Raw genomic sequence first — 24,785 nt, forward strand, 5'->3', positions numbered from 1 at the left:
TTCATTCACCTTTCTTTACTTCATGTTCCACAGGAGGTGGCAAGGCTACCTCTACTGACACTTGGGGAGGTACAGGGGGTTCTGCTTCAGGCTCCTTCTCTTCTTCCTCTTCTTCTCTCTGCCCATTTTCCTGGCCTTCTGCAGGTACTACCTATAAAGGTACAAGATAACAGAGGGTGTGTCTATCAAAACCATACTAGTACATTCTTTTCAGCCTCTAGTGCTCTGGTGAGACAGTAGTAGAGCCAACCTAGAAGGTTCCTTCTGCTAAGGGGAGATTTTTATTTTGCAGCACTGAGGATTGAACCCAGGAGCCCTCTACCACTGAGCTACATCCCTAGCCCTATAGGGTCTTGATCAGTTGACAAGGCTGGCCTTGAACTTGAGATTCTCCTACCTCAGCCTCCTCAGTAGCTGGGATTACAGGTCTGAGCAACCAAGCCCAGCTAAGGGGAGACTTTATTATTTAGTTAACTCCCACCAGATCCTGAGATTGTTACTACATCAACTTTGTCTTAAGAAAAACTAACACAGGTCAGGCATGGTGGCACATGCCTATAATCCCAGTGGCTTGGGAGGCTGAGGGAGGAGGATCATGAGCTCAAAGCCAGCCTCAGCAACTTAGCAAGACCCTGTCTCTAAAAGAAAAACTAATATAGAGGTAGGCAATTATTTATGGTTAAGGCAAGATAATAAAACATTTAGGCTTTGCAAGCTACATGGTATCTTGCAACTTCTTAACTCTGGTGAGGTTGTGTTCAATAAAAATTATTCACAGAAGGCAGCGGACTGGATTTGATACTCTGACCAATTAACTCAATACTTTAGAGTTCTTTTCCAAGATTTTACCTTAGCTCCCCACCTGCCTGTTCTGTGCCTACTACCCTTCCCCTGATGCTAGAGTGTAGAAGCCTTACCTGAGTGACTGTCCGGCATATTTTCAGCCCCTTGTCATGGGTCCCATCGTCACCATTACGCTCTGTCTCATCCTCAGAGATGCGGGAGTCATCAGCATGAAGATCCACAACAGCCTCCTGCCCCGCCAGGGGTTTGATGTCGGGGATGAGGCTCTGGGACACAGATACCCCCCCTCCCCGTTACACTGGGCCCATGTCTACTCCCACCTTAACATGTCTTCTCCCACCTTAACATGTCTTGTCCTCCCTTTCCCTGGCTCTTCCCACCTCACCTTGAGTGATTCAGTGGTGATACTGATGGAGGGCTTCTTCTGTGTGGTGGCTGTGCTGGCTCCCCAACGACGTTTCCGACCAGGCTGGCCACCCTCTGTGTCACTGTTTCCAGCTGGTACCCCCTTGGTAGCTGCTGTCCCCAAGAAATAGGACCCAACAGTTAGATGGTCTCAGGCCCTCTGCTGGTTCACACCATAATACCCACAGGTTGCCTTCGACTGGAGTTTTAGTAAAAGGTTAACTTAAGAAATCATATTAAGGGGATGGGGAAACCATGGCTTCGGAGTGACCAAAAAAACCATGGCTTCAGAGTGACCAATAAAAGGTCTGTCCCTTTCTGACAGACAAAAACTATAATCTATAAAAGCAAAAAGGGAGGGGCTGGGGATGTGGCTCAAGCGGTAGCGCACTCTCCTGGCATGCGTGCGGCCCGGGTTCGATCCTCAGCACCACATACCAACAAACATGTTGTGTCCGCCGAGAACTAAGAAATAAATATTAAAAAATTCTCTCTCTCTCTCCTCTCTCTTTAAAAAAACAAAAACAAACAAACAAAAAAAAAACTCCCTCCTCCTGGGCCCCTCTCTCTCCTCTCTTGCTCTCTCTGACTTCTTAAAAAAAAAAAAAAAAAAGCAAAAAGGGAGAGATAACTAACTAGTTTGTTGAGCAGTTGTTATTTTGGCATTAGGGACTGAACCCACAGGTGCTCTACCACTGATCAACATCACCAATCCTTTTTATTTTAGGACAGTGTCTAAGTTGCCCAGGCTGACCACAAACTTGTGATCATCCTGCCTTAGCAGTTTAAGCTTTATTTATTTTTCATCAAATGGTAGTTTCTCTCTCTCTCTTTTTTTTTTTTTTGTAATGGGGACTGAACCCAGGAACTCTACCACTGAGCTACACTGCCAGCTGTTTTTTTTTTTTTTTTAATTTAGCTTTTAGTTGGATACACTTGTTTGTTTTTATTTGGTGCTAAGGATTGAACCCAGGGCCTCCTACGTGCTAGGCGAGCACTCTGCTGCTGAGCCACAACCCCAGTACCAGTCCCAGCCCCAGCTGTTTTTTATTTTATTTTTGGACTGGGTATTGAACCTGTGGTGAGCTACATCCCCAGTCCCTTTCATCTTTTGAGATAGGATCTTGCTAAATTGTTGAGGCTGCCTTGAACTCTAATCCTCCTTCCTTGACCTCCTGCCTTGGTGCAGTTTGAGCTTTTAAATGGTAAGCAAAAACATCTGACGTGGCAGAGAAGGCAGCCTAGGTATAGGAATGCATAAAAAACAAAGATGTTGGGCATGGTGGTGCATACCTATAATCCCAGTGACTCAAGAGGCTGAGTCAAGAGGATTGCATGATTGAGACTAGCCTTAGCAACCTAGCAAGACCCTGTCTCAAAATAAAAAAACAAAACAGGTTGGGAATGTAGCTTGGTGGTAGTGGTAAGGTTCCCCTGGGTTCAGTCCCTAAAACGGTGGTGGTGGCAGAGGGGGACCAAATGACCATGTCATGTTAAAAATCTAAGCAGAATTTAAAATTAAAATGTGATCTCATACTGTAATTCTCGCACTACAGTTTGATATCTAAATTATAAACAAACAACTATTATACCTTTTTTTGAGGAGGGGGTTTAGGGAGGATTGAACCCAGAAGTACTCTACTACAGGGCTACATTCTCTGCCTTTTTAAAGATAGGGTTTTGCTAAATTATTCATACTGGCCTCAAACTTGCTATCCTTCTGCCTCAGCCTCTTGAGCAGCTGGTATTAGAGGGGTGCTCCATCACACCCAACTTATTATACTTTTGTAATCTATAGAGTTCCACATTGGAAAACTGTTAAGAGCTGGGCATAAGGACAGGTGCCTATAATTCCAGCTACTTGGAAGGCTGAGACAGGAGTCCTGATTGTGAATTTGAGGACACACTGGGAAATATGGCAGACCTCATTACAAAAACAAAAAGGCCTCTAAAGCTAGGTGGGAAATGATCTGAGACACAGTGCATCTTATTAAAATATAACTGGAGAAACATGACAAGGACTATCTAAAATTTTAAATTTCAAAATGGAACCCAAAATATGTCAGGTACAGATTTGCTAGGTGAAGGGGCAGAGAAGGGATGACTAAGAATTTCACTGAGAGAGAATGGGACTCCATTTCTCTATGAACACTGATTTGATGGTATTCCTGGCCTTTATCAGGGATTCAGGGCTAGACTTACAGACAACGGAGATCTTCCTCTTGAATGATTTGGGCAGCGAGCTCTGTATAGAGAAGATAAGGGGGAGAAAGAGAAAGAGAGACACCCCACAGAGAGGGGGAAGGAGGTTAAATGGGGCAGTCTTAGCATAGGCTCCAAAGACACACAGAAAGAGACAGAGAAAGATAGAGACACAGAGACAGGGACAGAGACCAAAACAGAAGCGGCAAACGGCAAAAACGAAGCAGAATCAATGCAAGTTAGAGAAAAAAATAAAAACCAAACATCAGCAGGGAGAAGACATCTATTCCATACCAAACCTATGTATTAGCTTTACCAGAAATAAGCTGGAAGAGGAATCAGCAGCTTCCCATACCTTTATAGATGTTGGGCATGCCCTCTTCCACTATCTCTACAAGTTGAGGACACCAAGCCCAACAAACTGTGCCCAGAACTGGGTCATTTACTCTCCCAGGAACTTCCTTGCTAACCCAAGGAAACTCAACTTTGGGATGGCAACTTCAGCAGGGCAGTCCTCCTTTTCTCAACCCCCAGCCTGACATCCACTAATAATGTCAGGCTTTGGAATACTTGAGGGCAGGCTGTCAGGACTATCTAGGCTCCCACCACAGGAAAGGGGCCACATCAGACTCATTAGATATGAAAGGTGTCTCTAGTAAAGGGAAGTTTGTGCGAAGGACAGGCTGTCCCCAGATACATTGTCATTCTTTCCAACCACTGTCTACAGCCTTGCAGAACCTTACTGTTTTTTCTCCAATCAGGGCTCAAGCCTTAGGGGCTCTGCCAAGGACCAGAAGATAGTTTGGATATGTTTCTTCCCTAAAACACTGAATGGAAGAAAGACTAAGAACTAAGGGGGATGGGGAAGGGCAACAGAGATTTTAGGTGCTTATTTCTGGAAAAACTAAGACTACCCTACCACCCTTCTAAAGGGTAGGGCAGAACCCACTTGATGAAATCCCTTTTCCCTAACCACCCCCGGCCCCGTTTGTGTCGTCTAACCAAGTCTCCTTGGTCTCTGTTAAGGGCCAGCCTGACCCTTAGCCGGGCCGTTCTCGATGGGTAAGTTAGTGAGAAAAAAAAAGGTCTTAATTAAAACAGGAAAAACATGAACCAAATAAATAAATCCAACAAAGAAATCAGAAAAATAAGGATAAAGAAAAAAATCAAAATAAAAAAGATTAAAAAAAAAAAAGGAAAAGAAGAAGAAAATAAAGAAGAAAATAAACTAGGAATATGACAAATGTTCCAGGTACCATCTCACACCTGGGATCTTCAGTTCAGCCAATCGCACCTCACTGTGTACTGTATCTAGTCAACCGCCGGTCCAATCAGAATGAGCCCTCCCTGCTAGGCGCTGTGCAATTGGTGGGGGGTTGGGTTGGCAAAAAAGGTGGGCGCACGGCGTGGTAGTCAGCACGGCACTGCCAGAGTCCTCCCAGGGGCGCAGGGGGGCGGGAGGGAAACGTGTGGGGGGACGCTGCCCAGTTTCCATGATGTCAAGACAGTTCACTGGCGGTGGCCAGGCTAGGCTCAGCGAGGGGTAGAGGGGGGAAAGGGGTAGAGACATCAGTCCTGGCCCAGTAGGGGCATCATCTTGCAGTCCCTGATGAGATGGCCTGTGAGTAGCAGGAATGGTCCTTGCCTTTTATCATGAGAGCAAGCAGGACCCTATGTCCACCAGTGGCAAGCGGCAGCAATACCACCACCCAATACTTGGAATCCAGGTGATGACTCCAGAGTCCCTTTCTCCTCTGCCTGTAACTGGGGAAGGGGTCCTCTCATCGAGTGGGATCATGGAGCCTCTGATGAAGGTAGCCTGGGGTAGTAGGTGAATATCCCCAGGACCTGGTGCACATTCAGCAGCAAGGTCAGAATACTTTTCTTCTGAGTTGTGGGCAGCATCTCCTCAGGGACTCCAGCTGAGACAGTGGTTCCAGTCAGGTAGATGAATGAGCCCCTGCCTCCAGGGATGGAGGAGAAGTTGGAGCAATCAACATGCTGCCCTTCACCATGGACAACAGGGACCAAAGGAAAGTCCATCTGATGAGCAAGTGGTGATACATGGGCTGGGCTGTCATCAGCATTAAATCCCTGGGGCACAAACCCTAGACTTCTCTGCAGGGTTCCTAGTCGTCACAGCTTAAGCCGAGGGCCCCACTCAGTGTTTTACAGCATGGCACTGTGACCACAAACATTGACTCTTTAGGTTGTCTTGGTGCCCTAGATGGGGATCCCAACAGTCTGTAGCAAACAAGGCAACCCACAATCCTTGATAGGGCAAGGGCATGTGGGCAGGCGCCCCAGCACTGGCACAAGCTCTTCTTGGGGTGTCCCAAGCAGGGAGATGATGCAAGTCCACCCCTTTCCAAATGCTTTTTCTCAATACAAGTCTCTCCAGAAACAGTGCTCTTCTTGGCCCCCTGATGTAAGCAAGACAGGGAGGCAAAAGGGGGCCCATCACAGGAGCCCACATACATGCCCCCCTCTGGCCAAGACACCTGGATAGCAGACTTGGCTCTGATTGGGCAGCTCAGTAGCAGCGGGTGGGTCCAGAGGAAGAGGCGGCATCAGCGATTGGCCAGTTGGGCAGGGTTATATTTTACGGGCGGATTACCGTACATGAGGTACTTGGACAAAGTTTTACGGGGAAGAAGGACCTTGTAATAAATAATATTCTGCACATCAAATCACTTTCACCGGCCCCCGCCCCCGCAACACACACCAGAGAAAGGCTACACACACAACAGTCCCTCCCACCCGTTATCCCACTCCCAAACCCAGCTAATTATATTATTGTAAGAGCCAAGAAGATTTCGCTGGCTCTGATGGGGGGAGCCCCCTGAATTGGGTGCAGGACACCAGAGAATATATATGCCAAAAAGGGAGGCCAGGGGGTTATAGATATAGAGAAAGGGCCTTCTGGATCAGTCCAAGTGCTAGCTTCTAAGGAGCTACATATCTGTAATGAGACCACTGGGGGGCAGATGAGGAACAAAAATTCCTCAGCATGGCTCATCTGGTGAGAACCACCAAAGCCCACTAGATGGCGTTGACCTCCATCAGGCTTTTAAAAAGGAGGGAAAGCTCAAGGAGTTATCTAGAGGAGCTTGGGAAAATAGCAGGAAAAGCTGAGCCTGGGTCTTAGAAACTAAGATTCATTAACAGACTTCCAATTAGCTACAAATTTCCAGGAGTCTGGACTATACTACTTCCCCCACAGGGAAAGGATGAATAAACCCTGTCCCCATCACAAGGGTCTCCCTTGCTAAACCAGCGAATTCTCCCTTGGCCCTGTCTTGATCCAAGGACCTGCCTCATCCCCTCTTTAAATTATCCCATTTTGTAAGAGGGTTCACCAGAATGGTCTACTCTTTCCCCTAGGATCACTTCAGCCCACCCACCCCAACAGGTGGCTTGGATATTTACCTCTTTCTTCTCCTCATCTTCAGCGCTGACTTCTGGGCGGTCATCGTTACTGATTTGGTCTGCAATAGGCATTGGAGGCTCTGGAACCTCATTTTCAGGTCTGTTTTCACTTGTGTCCATTGTCACTTCCTCCTTCTCCTCACTGACAGGATGGGGGGAGGTTTGGAGGGGAGAGCAGGAAAGAACCAAGGGGAAGAGAGAGCAAGATGTCAGATTTTGGATAATGAAACCCCCATGCCTCATCACTTGGGTAGAACTGGGATGGCCACTTTTCAGATCAGACTAGAAACCTTGCCACCATAGGAAAAGTGGGAAACTTGGGGGGAAAAGCATGGATTATAGCTACAGCACCACCCACTGCCTACATGGATTATTGCTGTGGAGCTAGGACGCCACCTATTCTTAGATAATAACTCACCCAGAGTACTCTTACATGAAAGAAAGACTCTCCTGGCTGAAAATGGTCCCTCTAAAGTGACTGTGATTTGCCCACAACCCCGTGGCCTCCATATCCCCCTGACTACAGGCACCTTTACCTTGTATGAGAGAGTATGGGGACCTGATTCCTTAAAAACACAAGAAAGAATGGCCGTGGCTGTGGCAAATGATCCTATCCTTGTGTTTAATCAACTGCTTAATAAGTAAAGGCCTGCTGACCCACTGGATCTGGAGGCACCAGAACAGTGAAAATGGTGGGGGTGGGGATTGCAGGGGGAATGTAGGGCTAGTTAAGGTTTGAGCTTCAACAAGGATCTTTTCTCATTTAAAAGGAAAAACTAAAACTGCTGAAGAGTACAAAAGCTCAAAGAATCAGGCCACTTTTACCTGCTCAAGAGGTGTAGGAACCTTTCTTATATTCATTTGACTTTTACCCAGTTTGTCCCCATTCCCTCATTCCAACTTCCTAGAGATAAAGAGAGCAGGCCTCCCAGTAAGGACACACCTCCCCCACAGTATGTAGCTCCCCCTACCAAACACTGAACCCACTCCCCCACTTTTAATCACACAAGTTGGCACCCACTTTAGGCAAAGAATCCCAGAGCTTCAGTTCAGATAAACTATCTTTCCATCTTTGTTTTTTGTTTTCATTTCTAACTTCTATCTTTTACTCCTTCTAGTACCCAAATATCAGGCCAAAAAAAAAAAAAAAAATCCAATTTATATGATCAGGAGCCCAAGCGTCCCCAGGCCGATAACCACCACCAGAAAATTCAGCATTCCCAACAGACTGCTTGCCACTCAGGTCAGTATAGCTTCCCAAGGGGAGTCAGAGAGGGATGCACAGGTTAGGGGGAGGGGAAGTTGGGCCTGTGCCCCCAGCTAAGAGGCCCCCACAGAAACACGCGATTCAACTACTTGAATCTAGAAAAAGCTTATATATATATATTTAAAAAAAAAAAAAAAGGCCTATTTCCCACACAGTGAGGGCAAGTGGGGCCAATCACAATTAGGGCAGGAAGGACAAAGGGGGAAAGCAGAATGACTGAAAATAAACCAAAATGAAAGATGGAACGAAATCCATGAGGAAGAGAAGAAAGATGAGGTGAGCTAGAGAGGTGGGGAAAAGGGATACATGGAAATGTGAAGCTCTCACCCTTCTTTGCTTTCTGATAACATGATTTTTTTTCTCCCCCTGGAAGTGCTGTTTATCCCTTTCTGGAATGGAAGAAATAACAAAAACCAAACAAAAAATCCTAAAAAAAAAAAACCAAAAAACCACCTTCCTTGTTCCAAGATCCCACCACCTCCTCCCCAGCCACCCGATCCAGAGAGAGAAAATCAAGATGCAGCAACTGGGGATCCAAAAAATGGTAAATGGAAGGGGAGGTGGTGGTGGTGGTGGTGGTGTGGGGAGGCTAAAATAGATCTGGCTTTTAAGAGATAAGCGTTAAGTCCTCACGGCAAACCCCGAGTTCGGCTGGATTGGTCTCTCTGGAGGAGGAGGAGGAAGAGGGCCAGGCTGCTGGTAGTGGCTGGCTCTATTGTATTGGCGGAGCGGCAGCGATCAGCCGGAGACATGCAGGGGAGCCATCTTGCCACTTACCCAGCAGCCCGTGTGTGCGGATGGGGGAGGGCCCTGCTGCAGCAGGGGAGGGGAAAGAAAAGAGGGAGGGAGCTGAGTGAGCAAGGTTCTTATCCTCTGGCAGGCCACAGGGAGACGACTGCTGGCTCAAGAGGCCTGGCCTTTTTCCTTCTTTTCTCAGATTACAACAGCTACTGAGGCCTAGACCCAAAGGGCCTGGGGGATAGGGGGAGGTGTGCTTTCCTAGTCTTCCCAGGGGCAAGGGAGGGGGCTGGGTAGAGAGGACATAAAGTTACAGCTCCTTGATTGGAAGACTCCAGAGAATAGAAGAAAGGGAAACCAGCAGAGTTGGGAGTGAAAAAAACGATTAAAGAAGATAGATAACGGCATAGTTAAAAAATGATTAAAGACAACCAAAGCCTCCATTCCTTCTACAAATGAGGGACATGAGCAATATTTTTATGGGCCCACTACCCTCAACCCAGGAAGCAAGCATGGAAGACTAGTCATATGCTTAAGGTGGGGAGGTGGGAATAGAATTGTCACTATCCAATACTATAGTCACTATCCAATCACTGGCAGCTCACCCAGGCAATGACCACGTGTTACTATTCCATCCAGTCTGTTTCCCAGGATAAGGAGGGAGAGAGAGTTCCTTTTCAAAATACCAGTAGAAGGGAGGGTGGGTGTCTCTGAAGAGATGACAGACAACTTTGTTTCACAGAGTCTTTAATAAGGTCCCTCTGCCCCAGGATTCCCTGGAGCCAGTTAGGAAAAGGATAACCGGGGCAATTGGACCTTGCATACCTGAAGCTTAAAGGCTACTTTTTGGAGTAGACTAGACACTGGAAGTGAGAAAGCTGCTACTTGGGACAGGGGAAGGGAATATCAGCTGCGTATAAAGTGATCAGAAACAAAACAAAAAATATTAATTGTGGGCATTTTCACCAGAGCACATGTTAAAGTGTAAAACAGACCATAAAGACTGAAAAAGCACTCAGCAGATACTCAAAATGCTTATTTGTTGATTGCAAAGGTGCTTTTTTTTGTATTTTAAGGGCAGCAGAGGTTTAATACCAGGACAAGATTCTGTGAACTTAATCAAAAAGCTCAGGTTTTGTCTGTTTTTGCGGTGCTGTAGAATGAACCCAAGGTCTTGTGTATGCTAGGCAAGTCCCCTACCACTGGGCATTTTAAACACCAGAGGTTTCAGCCAGGGGTGAAATTTCTTACTGCTGCTTAAAGTCCTAAACTACATGTTTTAAGTTAAGGATTTTTTTTTATTTTTTGGTGCCAGGGATAGAATCCACAGCCTTGTTCATGCTACATCCCCAGCACACCTCCCCCTATCCCCCAGGCCCTTTTGGTCTAGGCCTCAGTCATGTTTATAACTTTAGAAGTTCCCTTTCAGACATTCAGTGCTGCATGCATGTTATCCCAGTTTACTCCTGAGGCTGAGGGTGGAGAATACCAAGTTCAAGGTCAGGCTTAGTGGCAGAGTACCCCAGGATTTAAACCCTAGTAGTGGGAAAAACAAATAAGCAAAAAGTATTCCCATTCACATATGGTCCTTGTCTGCTCAAAATATAAGAGAGAACTCTGGATTAGACTGGCTAGGACCTGGCACCATCTTCTTTCAAACTGTGATAGTAGACAGTTTCTGATCCTGTGTATGTTTCTTAATCTGTACAGTGTGGTTAACAATACCTGTTTCATGGAACAGTGTAATAAATGTTAGCTCCAGTCTGGCCTGGACAACACCCCAAAGTGCAGAGGTGCACTACAACACATGTTCGCTATTATCTCATTTGATGCCCCTTCTGAAGTTCTTTTTGACTCAGATTAGTCTCCTCTTTCTCTGAAGGCAAATTATTCAGTGATTAGCATGAAAGATTTTCAGCAATGCCCTTATTACTCTCTACAAGGAAGACTAGTTTGCTTGCCCCTTACCTCCACCATTCAGACTCTCAAGGGGAGGGACTCCATCCCTTGGCTCCTAGCCCACAAAGAAATGCTCTTTAAATATTTCTGAATTAGTGTGCCACAGTAGGCACCAAGTAGATACTTATCAAATGCTTGCTGACCTAAAAATTTCTTAAAAAAAAAAAAAAAGACTATTACCCATCAGAAAATGTTACCTTCAACATCCTAAACATTCCTTGTCATTCTAAAATACATTCAGCTGCTAAACTGCCTGTCCAGAAGTAGCTTACTTGGAGGAAGAACTTTTTGTTATTGAGAATTTTACCTCATTTTTTTTTTAGAATATGAATTTTACAATTTTCTCCTTGGCCTTCTTACGACACAGGAGATCTATTTCTTCTATTTCCCTTTGGTGGATTTTGCGGGATCCGAGAATTTCTGAGACCTTGTTTTCAGATGATAATAAAGAATCCTTGAAACTGTCCCATCCTTTTTAAACAAAAGGCACCTCCCTTTCTTTCCTCCACTATTTAAGTTCTTGCACAAATATTCCCAAAATCTTTTTTAAAATCTGTGAAATAGTATGGGGAAAGGGGGTGAGAGGTGGGGATAAGCTATCTATAATTAAACAGACAGCATTAGAGCCCAGAAGAAAAGGATGGAACCACTTGGAAGTTAAAAACATTTTGTAGTTCTATGTAAATGAGATTCAAAAGAATTAATGGAAAAAATAAATTCCTATAGGCATATGTGTTTGAATTTTAGCTATTACAGAAAATTCAGAAAATAACTGAGGGACTTGATACCCTCAGGAACTTACTAGTTCCAAGTTAACTAAGGACAGTATGATTTTGGAGGGTATGTCCTTAGATACAAAGTTCTCAATGAGCAAACTCATAATACTTATGACAAATTATGTTGTTTTTTTTTAAATTTATGCATCACTTGGGATACAGGCATTGTAGATCTCCTGGAAAATATCAATTACATTGTAATATTGGTTTACAGAAACACTCCCTTAGTATCAACAGCCTTAAGTTGCTAATGCCTGCTAAGTTTGTGTCAGAAGGTTGTGTTTAATTAATTCAGGTTTGAATTAACTACTACTAAATGATATAGCTGCCTATACACTTTTATTATCCTTTTTCCTTTTGCCCCTTATTGTTGGTTTGTTTGTTTTGTGGTATTAGGGATTGAACCCAAGGCCTCATGCATACTAGGTCAAATGTTCTACCACTGAGCTACATTTCCAACCTTTTCTTTAAGACAGGGTCTTGGGCTAGGGTTGTGGCTCAGAGGTAGAGCACTCACTTAGCATGTGTGAGGCACTGGGTTTGATCCTCAGCACCATATAAAGTAAAATAAAGACGTTATGTCCACCTATAACTAAAAAATAAATATTAAAAAAAAAGGACAGGGTCTCACTAAGTTGCCCAGGGTAGCCTTGAATTTGAGATCCTCCTGCCTCAGCCTTCCTGGACACTAGGATCCCCTACTGCTTTATAATGTTAAAAAAAGAGTACTATAATTTCTGTTGTATGAGGAAACTTCTGTTAAAGCCATAGGAGGGAGAAGACTAGATTTTGGAACAGGGATTGATTGAAATAGGATTGAGGGCTTACAAATCCCTGCTCCAAGTAATGAAAAAGACACCTGACCTCATAAATCTAGAATTCCTCAGGCACTCATAATGTGAACAGGTTTAACCAAATACAGCAAATAAGTTAGCCAATCTCTTCCAAATAGTAAGAAGTCCTGAAGATAAAGTCTAATTTATTTTTTAACACTTTACTGCTGTTTTTTTAAAATCATTGTCACTTCTTGTTGAGAGAAGACAACAAAGGTTAAGCCACAAATAGTTTCTTCCATTTGGTACTACTGATCCTACTTTTAAAAGTTGGCTAGGGCTCTAGAGGGCTCCCATACTAAACACTAGCACTGTGGAAGGTGAAAAAGACTAGGAGAAATGTTGTGAGTCAGGAAGAATGAAGGCAAACTTCTCAAGCATTCATTCACCAAATTTAATATTAAAAATAGCCTATGAGTTTAGGCCTGTGGGCATGTTTTTTTTTTGTTTTGTTTTGTTAGGCTGTTGAACAGACTACCTGGCAGGCAGCAGAAGGAAAGAAGGTAAGAGGGATGTGTCTCAGCTATTCCAAATGTAGACTGCATCTCTAGTCTACAGGATGCTCAAATGAAGCTTGCCTAGGCAACAATGGACAATCTCAATATTTGCTGATGGTGTCATTTCCCTAATACTTTGTCAAAATCAATGTGACTAGATTATATCATAGAATGAAGGTCAAAGCCACCTTTACCCGGGAAGGAAAACTTATATGACTCCAAGCTTCATTTGCCTTGGACTTGAATTGGAAAGTTGAGAAATAAAGAATCTTCCAAACAACATAAAATGCTTTTCTGTTGCTAGGATCTTACAAACCCAGAACTTTAAGGCTAGCAAGGAGCTTTTAAGAAAATTACTGTTTCTTGAGGTGCATAGGAAGAAGTTCCTCAGGGCAAATTAGTAGTAGGTTGTCAATACCCACTTTGAAACTGTCAACATTTTGAAAAAAGGGCATGCTGTAGCTTCATGGAATAGGGGAGGGAGAGGGAAAGCAGATGTTATGTCTGTATGAGTTATATGGAAGAAAAGACGTCACCCCATTTTCTTATTGATGATATAACTGAGGAACTCTAAACATCTTCCAGTATCCGCTGAGTTTTCTTTTATGGTCCTAGAAGAAAAACCCTTTTCCAAAGGATAATATACCCATCTCAAAAAGGAAAATCAAACCAAAAAATGTAATGGCCACAAGATGGCAGAAGAAGCAACAATATGAGAATGGACAGTAGCAAGGCAGAATCTATGTTAAGGCATATGAAACGATCATTAATATCACAAGGATATGAAATAATAAATCATGTCCCCTGCCCACTAACCTCCAAAATTCAGAGTCAAAAGACAATCTGAAGGTCTCCTAAGTGTATAAATTATCAGATTATTATACACAGGAAAAATAATACTGATAATAACAGTACTAAAATGACATAAAAACAATTATGGAACAACTTGAGACTAATAGTCTGCATAAGACATTCTCTAAAGCAGTTCAAAATTCCTGATGTCTAAAAGTTAAGCGATTCTATTTCTATAATGCTTTTTCTCCCCCCCATTTCCCATGAACCGTTGAAACCATGAATTTTGACTCAATGACTTTTCTTTTTTTGGTACTGGGAGGGAAGAACCCAGAAGTGCTTTACCACTGAGACCCATCCCTGGCCCCTTTTTCAGTTTGAGACTTTAGTGTCTTTCTTTAAATTAGTGTCTCAACCTGAAAAAAGGGCAGGGATGGGGCTCACCAGGTATCACTAAGTATCTCACTAAATTGCTTAGGGCTTCGCTTAGTTGCTGAGGCTGGCCTGGAACTTGTGATCCTCCTGCCTCAGTTTCCCAAGTCACTGTAATTCCAGGCATGAACTTCCACACCTGGTTTCAATGACTTCTTTTTTTAAAATTTTTTATTTGTTGCTTCAATAACTTCTTAACTTATAATTTCAAGTTCAGAATAATGAATAATGTATTTATTCAATTACAAATTTAACCTGATATAATTATAAGATCAATCGAAGAATCTTAGGGGCTCAGGAATCAATATCTAACTTCATAGGAACTTCATATACTGCTGCACTGTGTGCTGAAAGACTGTGCTTCTTTACAAACCCTCAATATCCTTTAACTGCGTGGCCACAGGTGTAGTTAATAAATATGAATTAAAGTCAGCATTAAGATTCCCTGAGTTGAATCCTTTATACATCTTGAGTGAGGAGATAGAAGCTTCAGTTGTTTGCTCCTTAAAGGAGCTACCCTCCCACCCTGCCTTCATGTTTTAAAAGGAAACTAGGGCTTCTCAAAGAATCCTAGGCAGCAAAGATTGGTCCCACATCCCTAGTTCCTTTTTATACCCCAGTCAAGATTTATCACTTACACAGTGGGATGAATCCTTTCTGATTCTGGTAGATAAGAGGTCTGAGTTTCTGGGGTTTGAGGCTGTGTGGCAGCTGGTGGCTCTGCCTCTTCAGCTTCACACTTCTTTGGGCTCACCTGTCAGGAGATAGCAAAAACAAAGATAACAAAGGATTTAATTCAGTTGGTTCCTTTTCTTTGATCTGGAGCTGGAAAAAGTCAGGGCAGGATGAAAAAGAGCCACGTCTCCAGGATGGACTCTGAACACAACTCTTCTATGTCACAGAATATACCTAATTTTGCTTAAATGAAACTCTGTTGAGCATAATTATTAAGTGCTTTTAGATTCTACCATTCCTGTATTGCTACCAGTCTAAAGAATAATTGGGCCTACCTTCCTTCAGAAGGACTTCCAGCATCAGAGTACTGGAACTGCACTGAGTGTGACACCCTAATTTGCCTCAGTAAAATGAGGGCCTATGTAATTACTTGTCAGAGGACATTGATAAGTATGGACCACTGCAAGAACTTGGGGAGACAGCAACAAGGTGTGTTAAGTCCATTTTGTCAAAGGGAACAGTCCCTTTGACAAAATGGACTTAACACACCTTGTTGCTGTCTCCTTTCTGATTCTGGTAGATAAGAGGTCTGAGTTTCTAGGGTTTGCAGCTGTGTGGCAGCTGGTGGCTCTGCCTCTTCAATTTCACACTTCTTTTTATGATGACTTCATTTTTTTAAAGTTGTTGATGAACTTTTATTCATTTATTTATATGTGATGCTAAGAATCAAACCCAGTGCCTCACACATGCTAAGCAAGCACTCTACCACTGAGCCACAACCCCAGCCCCCGACTTCATAGATTTTGACATAACTGAGTAAGCTCTTATCTAAAGTCTTGGAGTGGTCACTCTGTGAATGTGTGAATCACTAGAATACCACATAATTTTATAAAGAAGAACGGGAAGGGGACCATTCAATTACACCATTTAAGAAGCTAATTAAACAACTGGAGGGAAGTTGTCAATATCTGATGGAGAAAAATGTACAATCCAGTTTCATGTTTATCCATGCTTATTATTATATTTCACTCAAAAACTTGTTTTTCATTTTGATGGTTTAAATCTGTTCTGCATTCTTGAGTTTCTCAGACATTGAATAAGTAATTATCTCGATCAGACATTAATATATAGAAAAAACACAGGCTGAGTATGTTAAGTGGATGACACCATTTGTAATGTTACATATTAATAACTACCATTATAGTTAGACAAGACAACTAATCTTTGTTCTATGTAAAAAGATGAAGGGTGGGGCTGGGGATGTGGCTCAAGCGGTAGCGCGCTCGCCTGGCATGTGTGCGGCCCGGGTTCAATCCTCAGCACCACATACAAACAAAGATGTTGTGTCCGCCAAAAACTGAAAAATAAATATTGAAATTCTCTTAAAAAAAAAAAAAGATGAAAGGTAGGGATTGGAGCTGTAGCTCAGTGGTAAAGTGCTTGCCTCTCGTGTGAGGCACTGGGTTCGATCCTCAGCACCACATTAAAAATAAAGATACTGTGTGTTCATCTACAACTAAATAAATATTTTTTAAAAAGATGAAGGGTAGAATAAAGTGTGGACATTTAAGAAATATGAAATCTGTTCCAAAGCTATTTTTCTTTTTTGGTACTACAGTGTTTGGTACTAGGGTTTTTGGTATTAAGAGGTGTTTAACCACTGAACCACATCCCCAGTCCTTTCATTTTTTTTTATTTTGAGACAGGATCTCACTAAGTTGCTGAGGTTTGCTTTGAACTTGCAATCTCCCTGTCTCAGCCTCCAGAGTAGCTGGGATTATAGGCATGGATCACCACACCCAGCCTAGTACTCTTTTTCTAATCTCTAACAGAATAACATGATGCATCTTGTATGGGAGTAGGAAATAAAATTTGTGAAGTAAACAAAGCCTATTTAACAGAATTATATTGCATAATATTATAACAATAAATTTTGTGTAGAAATGTAAAAAACAAAAGACAGGAAAGTCAGGCGAGTATATATACAGTCCAGCTCTACCACAAAGTCCTCTATATCTGCATTATTTCATCTTCTTCTTAGAATGTTGACTATAATGTAGCTTAAAGAGAGATCCCTTTTTTTTTTTGGTGGTGCTGGGGATTGAACCCAGGACTGTGTACATGCTAGGCAAGTACTCTACCACCTGAACTTTATCTCCAGCTCTCAAGATAAATACTTTTTAAGACCTTATTTCTAAGTCAGCAATCATTTCGTTAGGGTTTTTTTTTTTTTTTTTTGGTGGGGGTAGTGAGCGGTAGTGTTGGGGATTGAACTGAGTTTTATCCATGCTAAGCACATACTCTACCACTGAGTTGACTGGGGATATATCCCAACCCTTAGATTTCTTTTTTGGAGAACCGATAAAAGTCTTCCTTTGGGACAGATAAAGGAGAAGTTCTGAGGAAGAATTGATGCTGAGAGCCCTGGAGATGAGAACACTGCTTCTCAGCCTCATGGAGAACTTTTATAAACCAGGGAATAGAAATGAGTTAAGTAGGATTAACAGGTGTCCCCTACCCCTACCCTCTACATTTCTCCTGCGGTTTGTCCAGACTGACTTCTCAATTTTACAGTTAAGACAAAAAGGAAAACTATGCCTAATTCTCCATCTCCCTCTAGGGAAGGGTCACGATAGCCTACCCGCTCAGGCTGTAACTTCTGGGTCATGAGCTTTTCGGCTGGATCAGGCTGGCTCAGACGCCTCACTTGGATGGATGAGGAGGTGGAAGTTCTCTCCTTTGGCTCAAGAACCTGCAGCTGTGGCATTGGTGGAACTGCAATCTCCTGACCAGAAGAGGGATCTTTGGTTTCAGTGTAGCTGGTGTTGCTGTCCCTGGAGGCTCCAGGGCTCAGAGACTGAAGAAATTAAATGAAACGCATAGAAAAGAAAATTACTTTATATGGTATAATCAGTAAATCATTGAGTTTTCCAACTTGTGTTAACCCAATTCATACCTGAGATTTTTTTTTAAGGGGGGTACATATTCATACAGAATAATCGGTTTCACTGTGGCATATTCATGTGAACATATATGTAAGCATAATCTGAACAATTTCACTTCTTACCCTCTATTCCTCCCTCCTGCTTCCCTTTCACTACCCTAATGGTCTCCGTTCTACTTTCATCACATTCTTTTCTCCCCCACTATTTTTTCTTCTATAGTTTCCACAGATGAGAAAAAACACTTGACACTTTCCTCTCTCATTTATTTTACTCAAAATTATGGTCTCTAGTTCCAACCATTTTCTAAAAATGACATAATTTCCTTCTTCTCATGGCTGAATAAAAGTCTTTGTGGGGGCTGGGGTTCAATCAAATCTTAGCACCACATAAAAACATTAAATTATTTTAAGTATGGACCACTACAAGAACTTGGGGAGAAAAAAAAGTCTTTGTACTTATTATTACTGCTTGAATTACTGATCTCCCTTACTACTTATCAACAAATTTACTAGGTTCCAACTAGATGCTGAGTACTGGGATACCCACATTAAGGCATATCCATACCCTCAAGAAATTTATGTCCAGTACAGCATGAGAGTAACTTTCTTTGGAATCAAATGGACTCATAATGGAAAACAACTCCAGTCAGGGGCCAATTAATTGAAAATTAGACTCTGGGATGAGGGTAAATGATCAGTGAACTGGGGACTAAGTGAAGCTTTTCCTATTCCTGTTAGAAATTATGACAGGTTCTTCTGGGCATGAAAAACACTGGCTTACAGACAGAATTTCAACACACACAGGAATCTCTCATACTCACTTTTCTGCTGCTGCTTGATGCTGAATGGGAACGGGAACGAGATCGGGAACGTGACCTAGATTCTGATGTTGACCTGGAGCCTGTCTTGGGTCTACCATGAGGGTTGGCGTGAATTCGTGCCTGGGATTTATCTCTCTGCTTGGATCTCGGAGGTGAGAGAGACTGAGAGCCAGAGCTATCAGGAGAACGAGACCTAGATCTAGAACTGGAGGAAGAAGAGGAGGATCGGCTAGAGGATGAGTCAGCTGACTGTTTCAATCTGTGGCTTGGGAAAAGATTATGTGAAGCCCTTCTGCCTTCCTTCTGTTCCAAAGATGGTTGTTTCAGAGATTCCTCAGTAATGCCTTTGGGTGATGTTAATTCCTCCATTTTTAAAGGGACTGGCTGAGCAGATTTTTCTGGCTCAGTTTCAAGACCTTTCTGGGTTGAGTATTCAGCCAATGTGCTTTTCTGAAGTAGAGGCAGAACATTCTCTTCTGGCACTTTCTCTGCTGGAGATTCTGCTTTGGTGTCTGCAGGACTTGACAAAGACGACAGGCCACCTACCAACTGCACAGTATGCTGAGATATTAAAAGCTGTCTGGTCTCAGCATCTGTATTAGGAGATAACTGGACGAGGACAGGGGGTGCTGGGCCTTCCATGGGTTCTATTTCTTCCTCACTCTGGAGTTGTGTATGAGGTGGTGGAGAAGATGCTTCCTTGGTAAGTAAAGGTGGGGGAGTCTCCTCCTCACTGGCAGTTTGCTCCAGTGGTAGCACAAGAGGGGCCTTCTCTAGATCTTCGGTCAGTAGAGGAGGGGAAGGGGACTGTGATTTTTCTTCCAAGCCTTGTGAAAATTTTATTTCTTCTCCTTTCTCCTCAAGGGGGGAAACTGATTGCATCTCTTTCTCTTGTTGCTGTTTGGTGAGATGACGAGTTCTAGCTTCTTCCTGGGATCTTGTAACTCGTCCTCCTCTCTCTAGCCCCTCCTGTTCCTGAGCTCTTATGGTTTTGGGTCTCTCATCAATCACCTCCTCTGGTTTTGCTCTGGGCATCACATCTCCCTCTTCTTCCTGAAACTGTTTCAGGATTGGTGCCTCCCTAGATTTTTGTCCTTCCTCTTCTTCCTCTTCCTCTTCCTCATCTTCCTCCTCTTCCTCCTCTTCTTCTTCCTCTTCTGTTTTCAAATTTCGATCTGCTCTGACCCTCAGATTTCTAGAAGGTACTTCTTGATTCTCTTCCCCCTCAGCAGCTTGACTACACTCAGAGGATTTAGCTGCTCTTGCCTGAAAGAAAAGATATAAAACAGTTCCAAATATATTTGCTCACAATCAATGGAGAAAAAGCATCCCATTTGATACTCCCAAGAATAAGAAATTCAATGATATACAATTTTGTTAAAACAGAAACAGGTATGACAGTAGATAACTATGACTAATGTGGGTTCCTTATGGGAATCAAAATAACAGTAACCAAAAGGAATAATGAAGCTGCTTGTAGTTCATTTTTTAGCTTCAAGTTTTTAAACATCTAGAAACAGGGAGGAAAACAAAAATACTGTCACATAATTTGATTATTTTTATCATTTTTAAAAATATTTTTTAGTTGTCAGTGAACCTTTATTTTTTTATATGCGGTGCTGAGAATTGAACCCAGTGCCTCACACTGCTAGGCAAGCACTCTACCATTGATCTACCACCCCAGCTCCTATTTTTTATCATTTTAGTATATTTCTTTTCATTCTTTTTTCCAGACCTTTCTTTGCATGGTCTTAATTATGATACACATATGCCTTTGTACTCTGCTCACTTAACATTATTCTAACAGTTTTAAAGTTTTAACCAAAAAAATTAATTATGATGTATCTTTTCTAATAATGTGCTTTAAAAATACGACCAGGGCTGGGATTGTGGCTCAGTAGTATAACATTCGCTTAGCACATGTGAGGCCCTGGGTTCGATCCTCAGCATCACTTAAAAATAAATAAATAAAATAAAAAGCTATTGTATCCAACTACAACTAAAAAATCTATCTATCTATATATATATATATATATATATATATATATATATATATAAAAAGAATGCAGACCAACCTAACTTTCATATATCTATATATATGCTTTGATTTCTAAAGACTAAATCAGAACTAAACAAACATACAAAAAAACCAAAATAGCATAAAAAAGTGACAAAGAGAAGTGAGAAGATGACGTGAGAAGATGACTATATAAAAATTTATAAAGACACTACCTCTAAAACAGTTTGAGGAGGAAAAGGAGGAGGGGGAGATATTTCAAAGCACCGCTCAAAGAGGTGACTGAATGCTTAGGAAGTATTTGATTACCTGTCTGACCCTAGATGATCGTCTTTCTCCTTTTCTTGGTTTCTCATCATCAGATTCACCTTTCTCTTCAGAAACAGAGGAGCCTTTTCCTATCAAATGAAAGAAAATCAAGTCAGATTTAATGTCATGAACACTCATTCATGACTTTCTAAAATCCAACAAACTGTAGCATACAAGCTGTTTTGATATGTATCTTTTATCAATATATATGTTTGATATGTATCTTTTATCAATTTCTTTGGCTTCCATGTTCAAAAAAGACTATACATAGCCCTGAAAGTCAGGGTCTTATTGATTATTCCTGGTGTGCATGTCTAGAATATTTTCAACATCACATACATAATACATGAGTTATGTACCACAAACAAGATAAAACTAAAATAACTTTAGAGACTTCAAATTGTCTAGCAGGAATATACAAAGCACTTATTTCTACAAAGTGTTTTGTTATTCTGAACCAAAGCTCAAGACTTCACTCTGTTCTAGGCCCATTTTTCAAAACACCCTATTGCTACTATTTGCTAATTTTGATCAAAATATTATGATTAAATAAACCAGTCAATTTGTACAATTAGATGAATGGTTTCCAGGGCCCCATTGTTCCTAGAAATCACTTGAGCTAACGGGACAGGGCTTCAGAACTGAGTCCTTTTGAGTATATATTATATGTTGGAGCTCAAGGAGAAAGATTTTTTTTTTTTGCGGGGGGTGGGGGGGTGGGGGTGGGGGTGGGGTGGTGGCTGTTAAAATAAAGTTTGTAAAACACCAATCTAGGTCATTCTGAATTCCATGTAAAACTGAAGGTTTCACTAATATTCTATGAAGGAAGACAACTGTAAGTAAATCACTTAAGTATAATGTGAGTTTCATGTCTTGGATAGGGTTGAACTTGAAGTTTCCTACCAGTATTAAAATATTACATAGAAGGACTACGAGTATAGTTCAGTGATAGAAGGAAGAGATAAGACCTTGATGCTAGTTGAGCAAAGAGAATAACTCAGTGGTAAAGCACTTGTCTAGAATGTGTGAAGACCTGGGTTGGAACTCCAGCATTGCAAAAATAACAAACAAAAAGCACAAAGGTAACTAACTGTGTTTCAGATTTAATCGACTAGATGGAGTTCAGTTTTGGCACAACACAAAAGGTTTAAACGATCCAGAGAACCATGTTCTAAATTAATAGCATCTAAACTAGTGCAGATAAAGCAGATGGTAAAAACTAATTCCAGATCTTCTTATTTCTATATCCCATTACTCTAACATGAACTAAGCTTTGCTACTGTAGTGACCAAAGCAAAAAAAAAAAAAAACTAATGAAATGACTATAAGACAATTTTGTAAAACTTTATTTCATAATCACTTGATTAACAGGCTCTCAGATTATGATTTTATGTGCAGAATTATGATAATTATAATGATTATGATACTTATAATTATGATACTTATAATGATGGTTCAGACTCTGACCACCGAACTGTACCTCAAGTTCTTATTTTTTATTTTGTGACAGGACCTCACTAAATTGCTGAGGCTAGCCTCCAGCTTGCAATGCTCCTGCTTCAGTCTCCCAAGTAGCTGTGTTTACAGATGTGCAACACAATACTCAGTCCTCACTGTAATTGACAGGGCCTTGCTAAGTTGCCCATGCTGACTTCAAACTTGCAATCCTTCTGCTTCAGCCTCTGAAGTTGCTGGGATTACAGGTGTGCACCACCACACCCAGCTATATTTTAAATATATATATTTTTAGTTGTAGTTGGACACAATACATTTATTTTATTTATTTATTTTTATGTAGTGCTGAGGATGAACCCAGCACCCCGCACGTGCTAAGTGAGCGCCCTAACACTGAGCCACAACCTCAGCCCCTATGATATTATTTTTGATATTGTAAAAACTACATTTGATTCTGGATTTTTACTCCTCTGGAAACACTTAGGTCATCAAAAAGATTTGTAGAAACAAAGCAGAAAGTTTTGGTCATCATTGTTTTGTGAAAACCAGACAAACCCCTCAAATATGAAACATAAATAAGAAAACATAAATAAGAGGTGATGAATCTCTAACCACTTAGAAATGCTACAAACTCTAAGAAAAGGGCTGGCTAAGAAAATCCATGGCTACAACTTTGTTAAATGAATCAGTATTCTGGGGCTGGGGTTGTAGCTAAGTGTTAGAGCACTTGCCTAGCACGTATGAGGCACTGGGTTCAATTTTCAGCACCACAGAAAAACAAATAAAATGAAAGTATTGTGTCTATCTACAACTAAAAATATTTTTAGAACATCAGTATTCTGAGAAAAATTTCATATTCTGAACATATATTTTAAAATATTTTTGTATTTTCCCAGATTGCATTTCTTCTGGAAAAAAGATAACTAAGAAAAATACATTCAGGGATGACATAGAAGGAGATATATAGACAACTTCTGACTATGGAGAGTGGATACTAACTCCTCAACACCTTAAAAAAATAAAACGAAGCCAGGCATGGTGCGCATGCCTGTAATCCCAGAGTCTTGGGAGTCTGAGGCAGGAGGATTGCAAATTCAAAGCTAGCCTCAGATAAGCGAGGTGCTAAGCAACTCAGTGAGACCCTGTCTCTAAATAAAAAGCCACATCTGGGCATGTGGCTCAGGGGTCAAGTGCCCCCGAGTTCAATCCCCCGGCCCTCCCCGAAAATGTCTAAGTGGTGGAAATAAAAGAAGTCAAAAGGAAAGTCAAGGAGGATTTTATAAACTTCCTGTTTAGGATACTGCCTGCAATACAAAACAAGAGGTTACTGAAATATAAGACAAAGATCCAAAATGTATTTTGGTACCAGGGACTGAACACAGGGTCTCCAGGGGCTCTTAACCACTGAGCCACATCCCCAGCCCTTCTTATATGTATTTTTTTTTAATATTTATTTTTCAGTTCTTGGCAGACACAACATCTTTGTTTGTATGTGGTGCTGAGGATCCAACCCGGGCTGCACGCATGCCAGGCAGGCGCGCTACCGCTTGAGCCACATCCCCAGCCCTTATAGGTATTTTTTTGAGACAGGTTTCACTAAGTTACTTGGAACCTTGCCAAGTTTCTAAGGCTGTCTTTGAACTTGCAATCCTCTTGCCTCAGCCTCCCAAACTGCTGGGATTACAGGCATGCGCCATCACACAAGGCTACATTCATGTTTTGTTTTTTGTTTTTTTTTAAAGAGACAAGAGAGAGAGAGAGAAGAGAAGAGAAGAGGAGGGGAGGGGGGAAAGAGAGAGAGAATGAATTTTTTTAATATTTATTTTTTAGTTTTCAGTGGACACAACATCTTTATTTTATTTTTATGTGGTGCTGAGGATTGAACCCAGCGCCTCGCGCATGCCAGGCGAGCGAGCTACCACTTGAGCCACATCCCCAGCCCAACACATTCATGTTTTCTAATGCATTTTTCATCTCTTAAAAAAAAAAAAAAAATATATATATATATATATATATATATATATATATATATATGTATTTTTTTTTAGTTGTAGGTGGACACAATACCTTTATTTTTATGTGGTGCTGAGAATCGAACCCAGTGCCTCACACATGCTAGGCAAGCACTCTACCACTGAGCCACAATCCCAGCCCTCGTTTTCTTTTACTTCTGAATATTTTTTACCCCCATCAATTATAGCCACTGGAAGAATCCTAATAATGACATAAAACAGGGAAGAGAGTGGCTAGCCTTACTCTAAATCTTTGCTTTTGAAATCTTATTTTTATTTCAATATCTATTTCTCACTTTCATTTCAAACTACACTTAGAATTGAGAAAACCTATCTTCTTTCTTTTTTTGGTCCTATTCATAATTTTAAACAATTCCACCATTTCTTATAAAATAAAATTTTAGATTGTTTCTACAAC

At 41.6% G+C, this 24,785-nt stretch overlaps 1 protein-coding gene across 2 annotated transcripts in view; it reads right to left on the reverse strand.

The window, feature by feature from the left end:
- Positions 1 to 24,785, reverse strand: part of Acin1 (apoptotic chromatin condensation inducer 1) — a 36,336-nt gene that overhangs the window by 3,935 nt on the left and 7,616 nt on the right. Inside the window, exons 5-13 of one of the 2 annotated variants that reach the window (XM_077800275.1) lie at positions 20,901 to 20,989; positions 18,575 to 19,840; positions 17,451 to 17,666; positions 14,773 to 14,888; positions 6,841 to 6,982; positions 3,412 to 3,454; positions 1,190 to 1,323; positions 918 to 1,070; positions 10 to 151 (exon numbers count right to left, since the gene is read on the reverse strand). In XM_077800275.1, the coding sequence (XP_077656401.1) occupies positions 10 to 151; positions 918 to 1,070; positions 1,190 to 1,323; positions 3,412 to 3,454; positions 6,841 to 6,982; positions 14,773 to 14,888; positions 17,451 to 17,666; positions 18,575 to 19,840; positions 20,901 to 20,989 (2,301 nt within the window). Of the gene's footprint in view, positions 1 to 9; positions 152 to 917; positions 1,071 to 1,189; positions 1,324 to 3,411; positions 3,455 to 6,840; positions 6,983 to 8,740; positions 8,871 to 14,772; positions 14,889 to 17,450; positions 17,667 to 18,574; positions 19,841 to 20,900; positions 20,990 to 24,785 lie in introns of those variants that run through there. The other variant, XM_077800276.1, reaches the window with a different exon arrangement.

This window comes from Urocitellus parryii, chromosome 6 (genome assembly GCF_045843805.1).
Source record: "Urocitellus parryii isolate mUroPar1 chromosome 6, mUroPar1.hap1, whole genome shotgun sequence".
Classification (NCBI taxonomy): domain Eukaryota; kingdom Metazoa; phylum Chordata; class Mammalia; order Rodentia; family Sciuridae; genus Urocitellus; species Urocitellus parryii.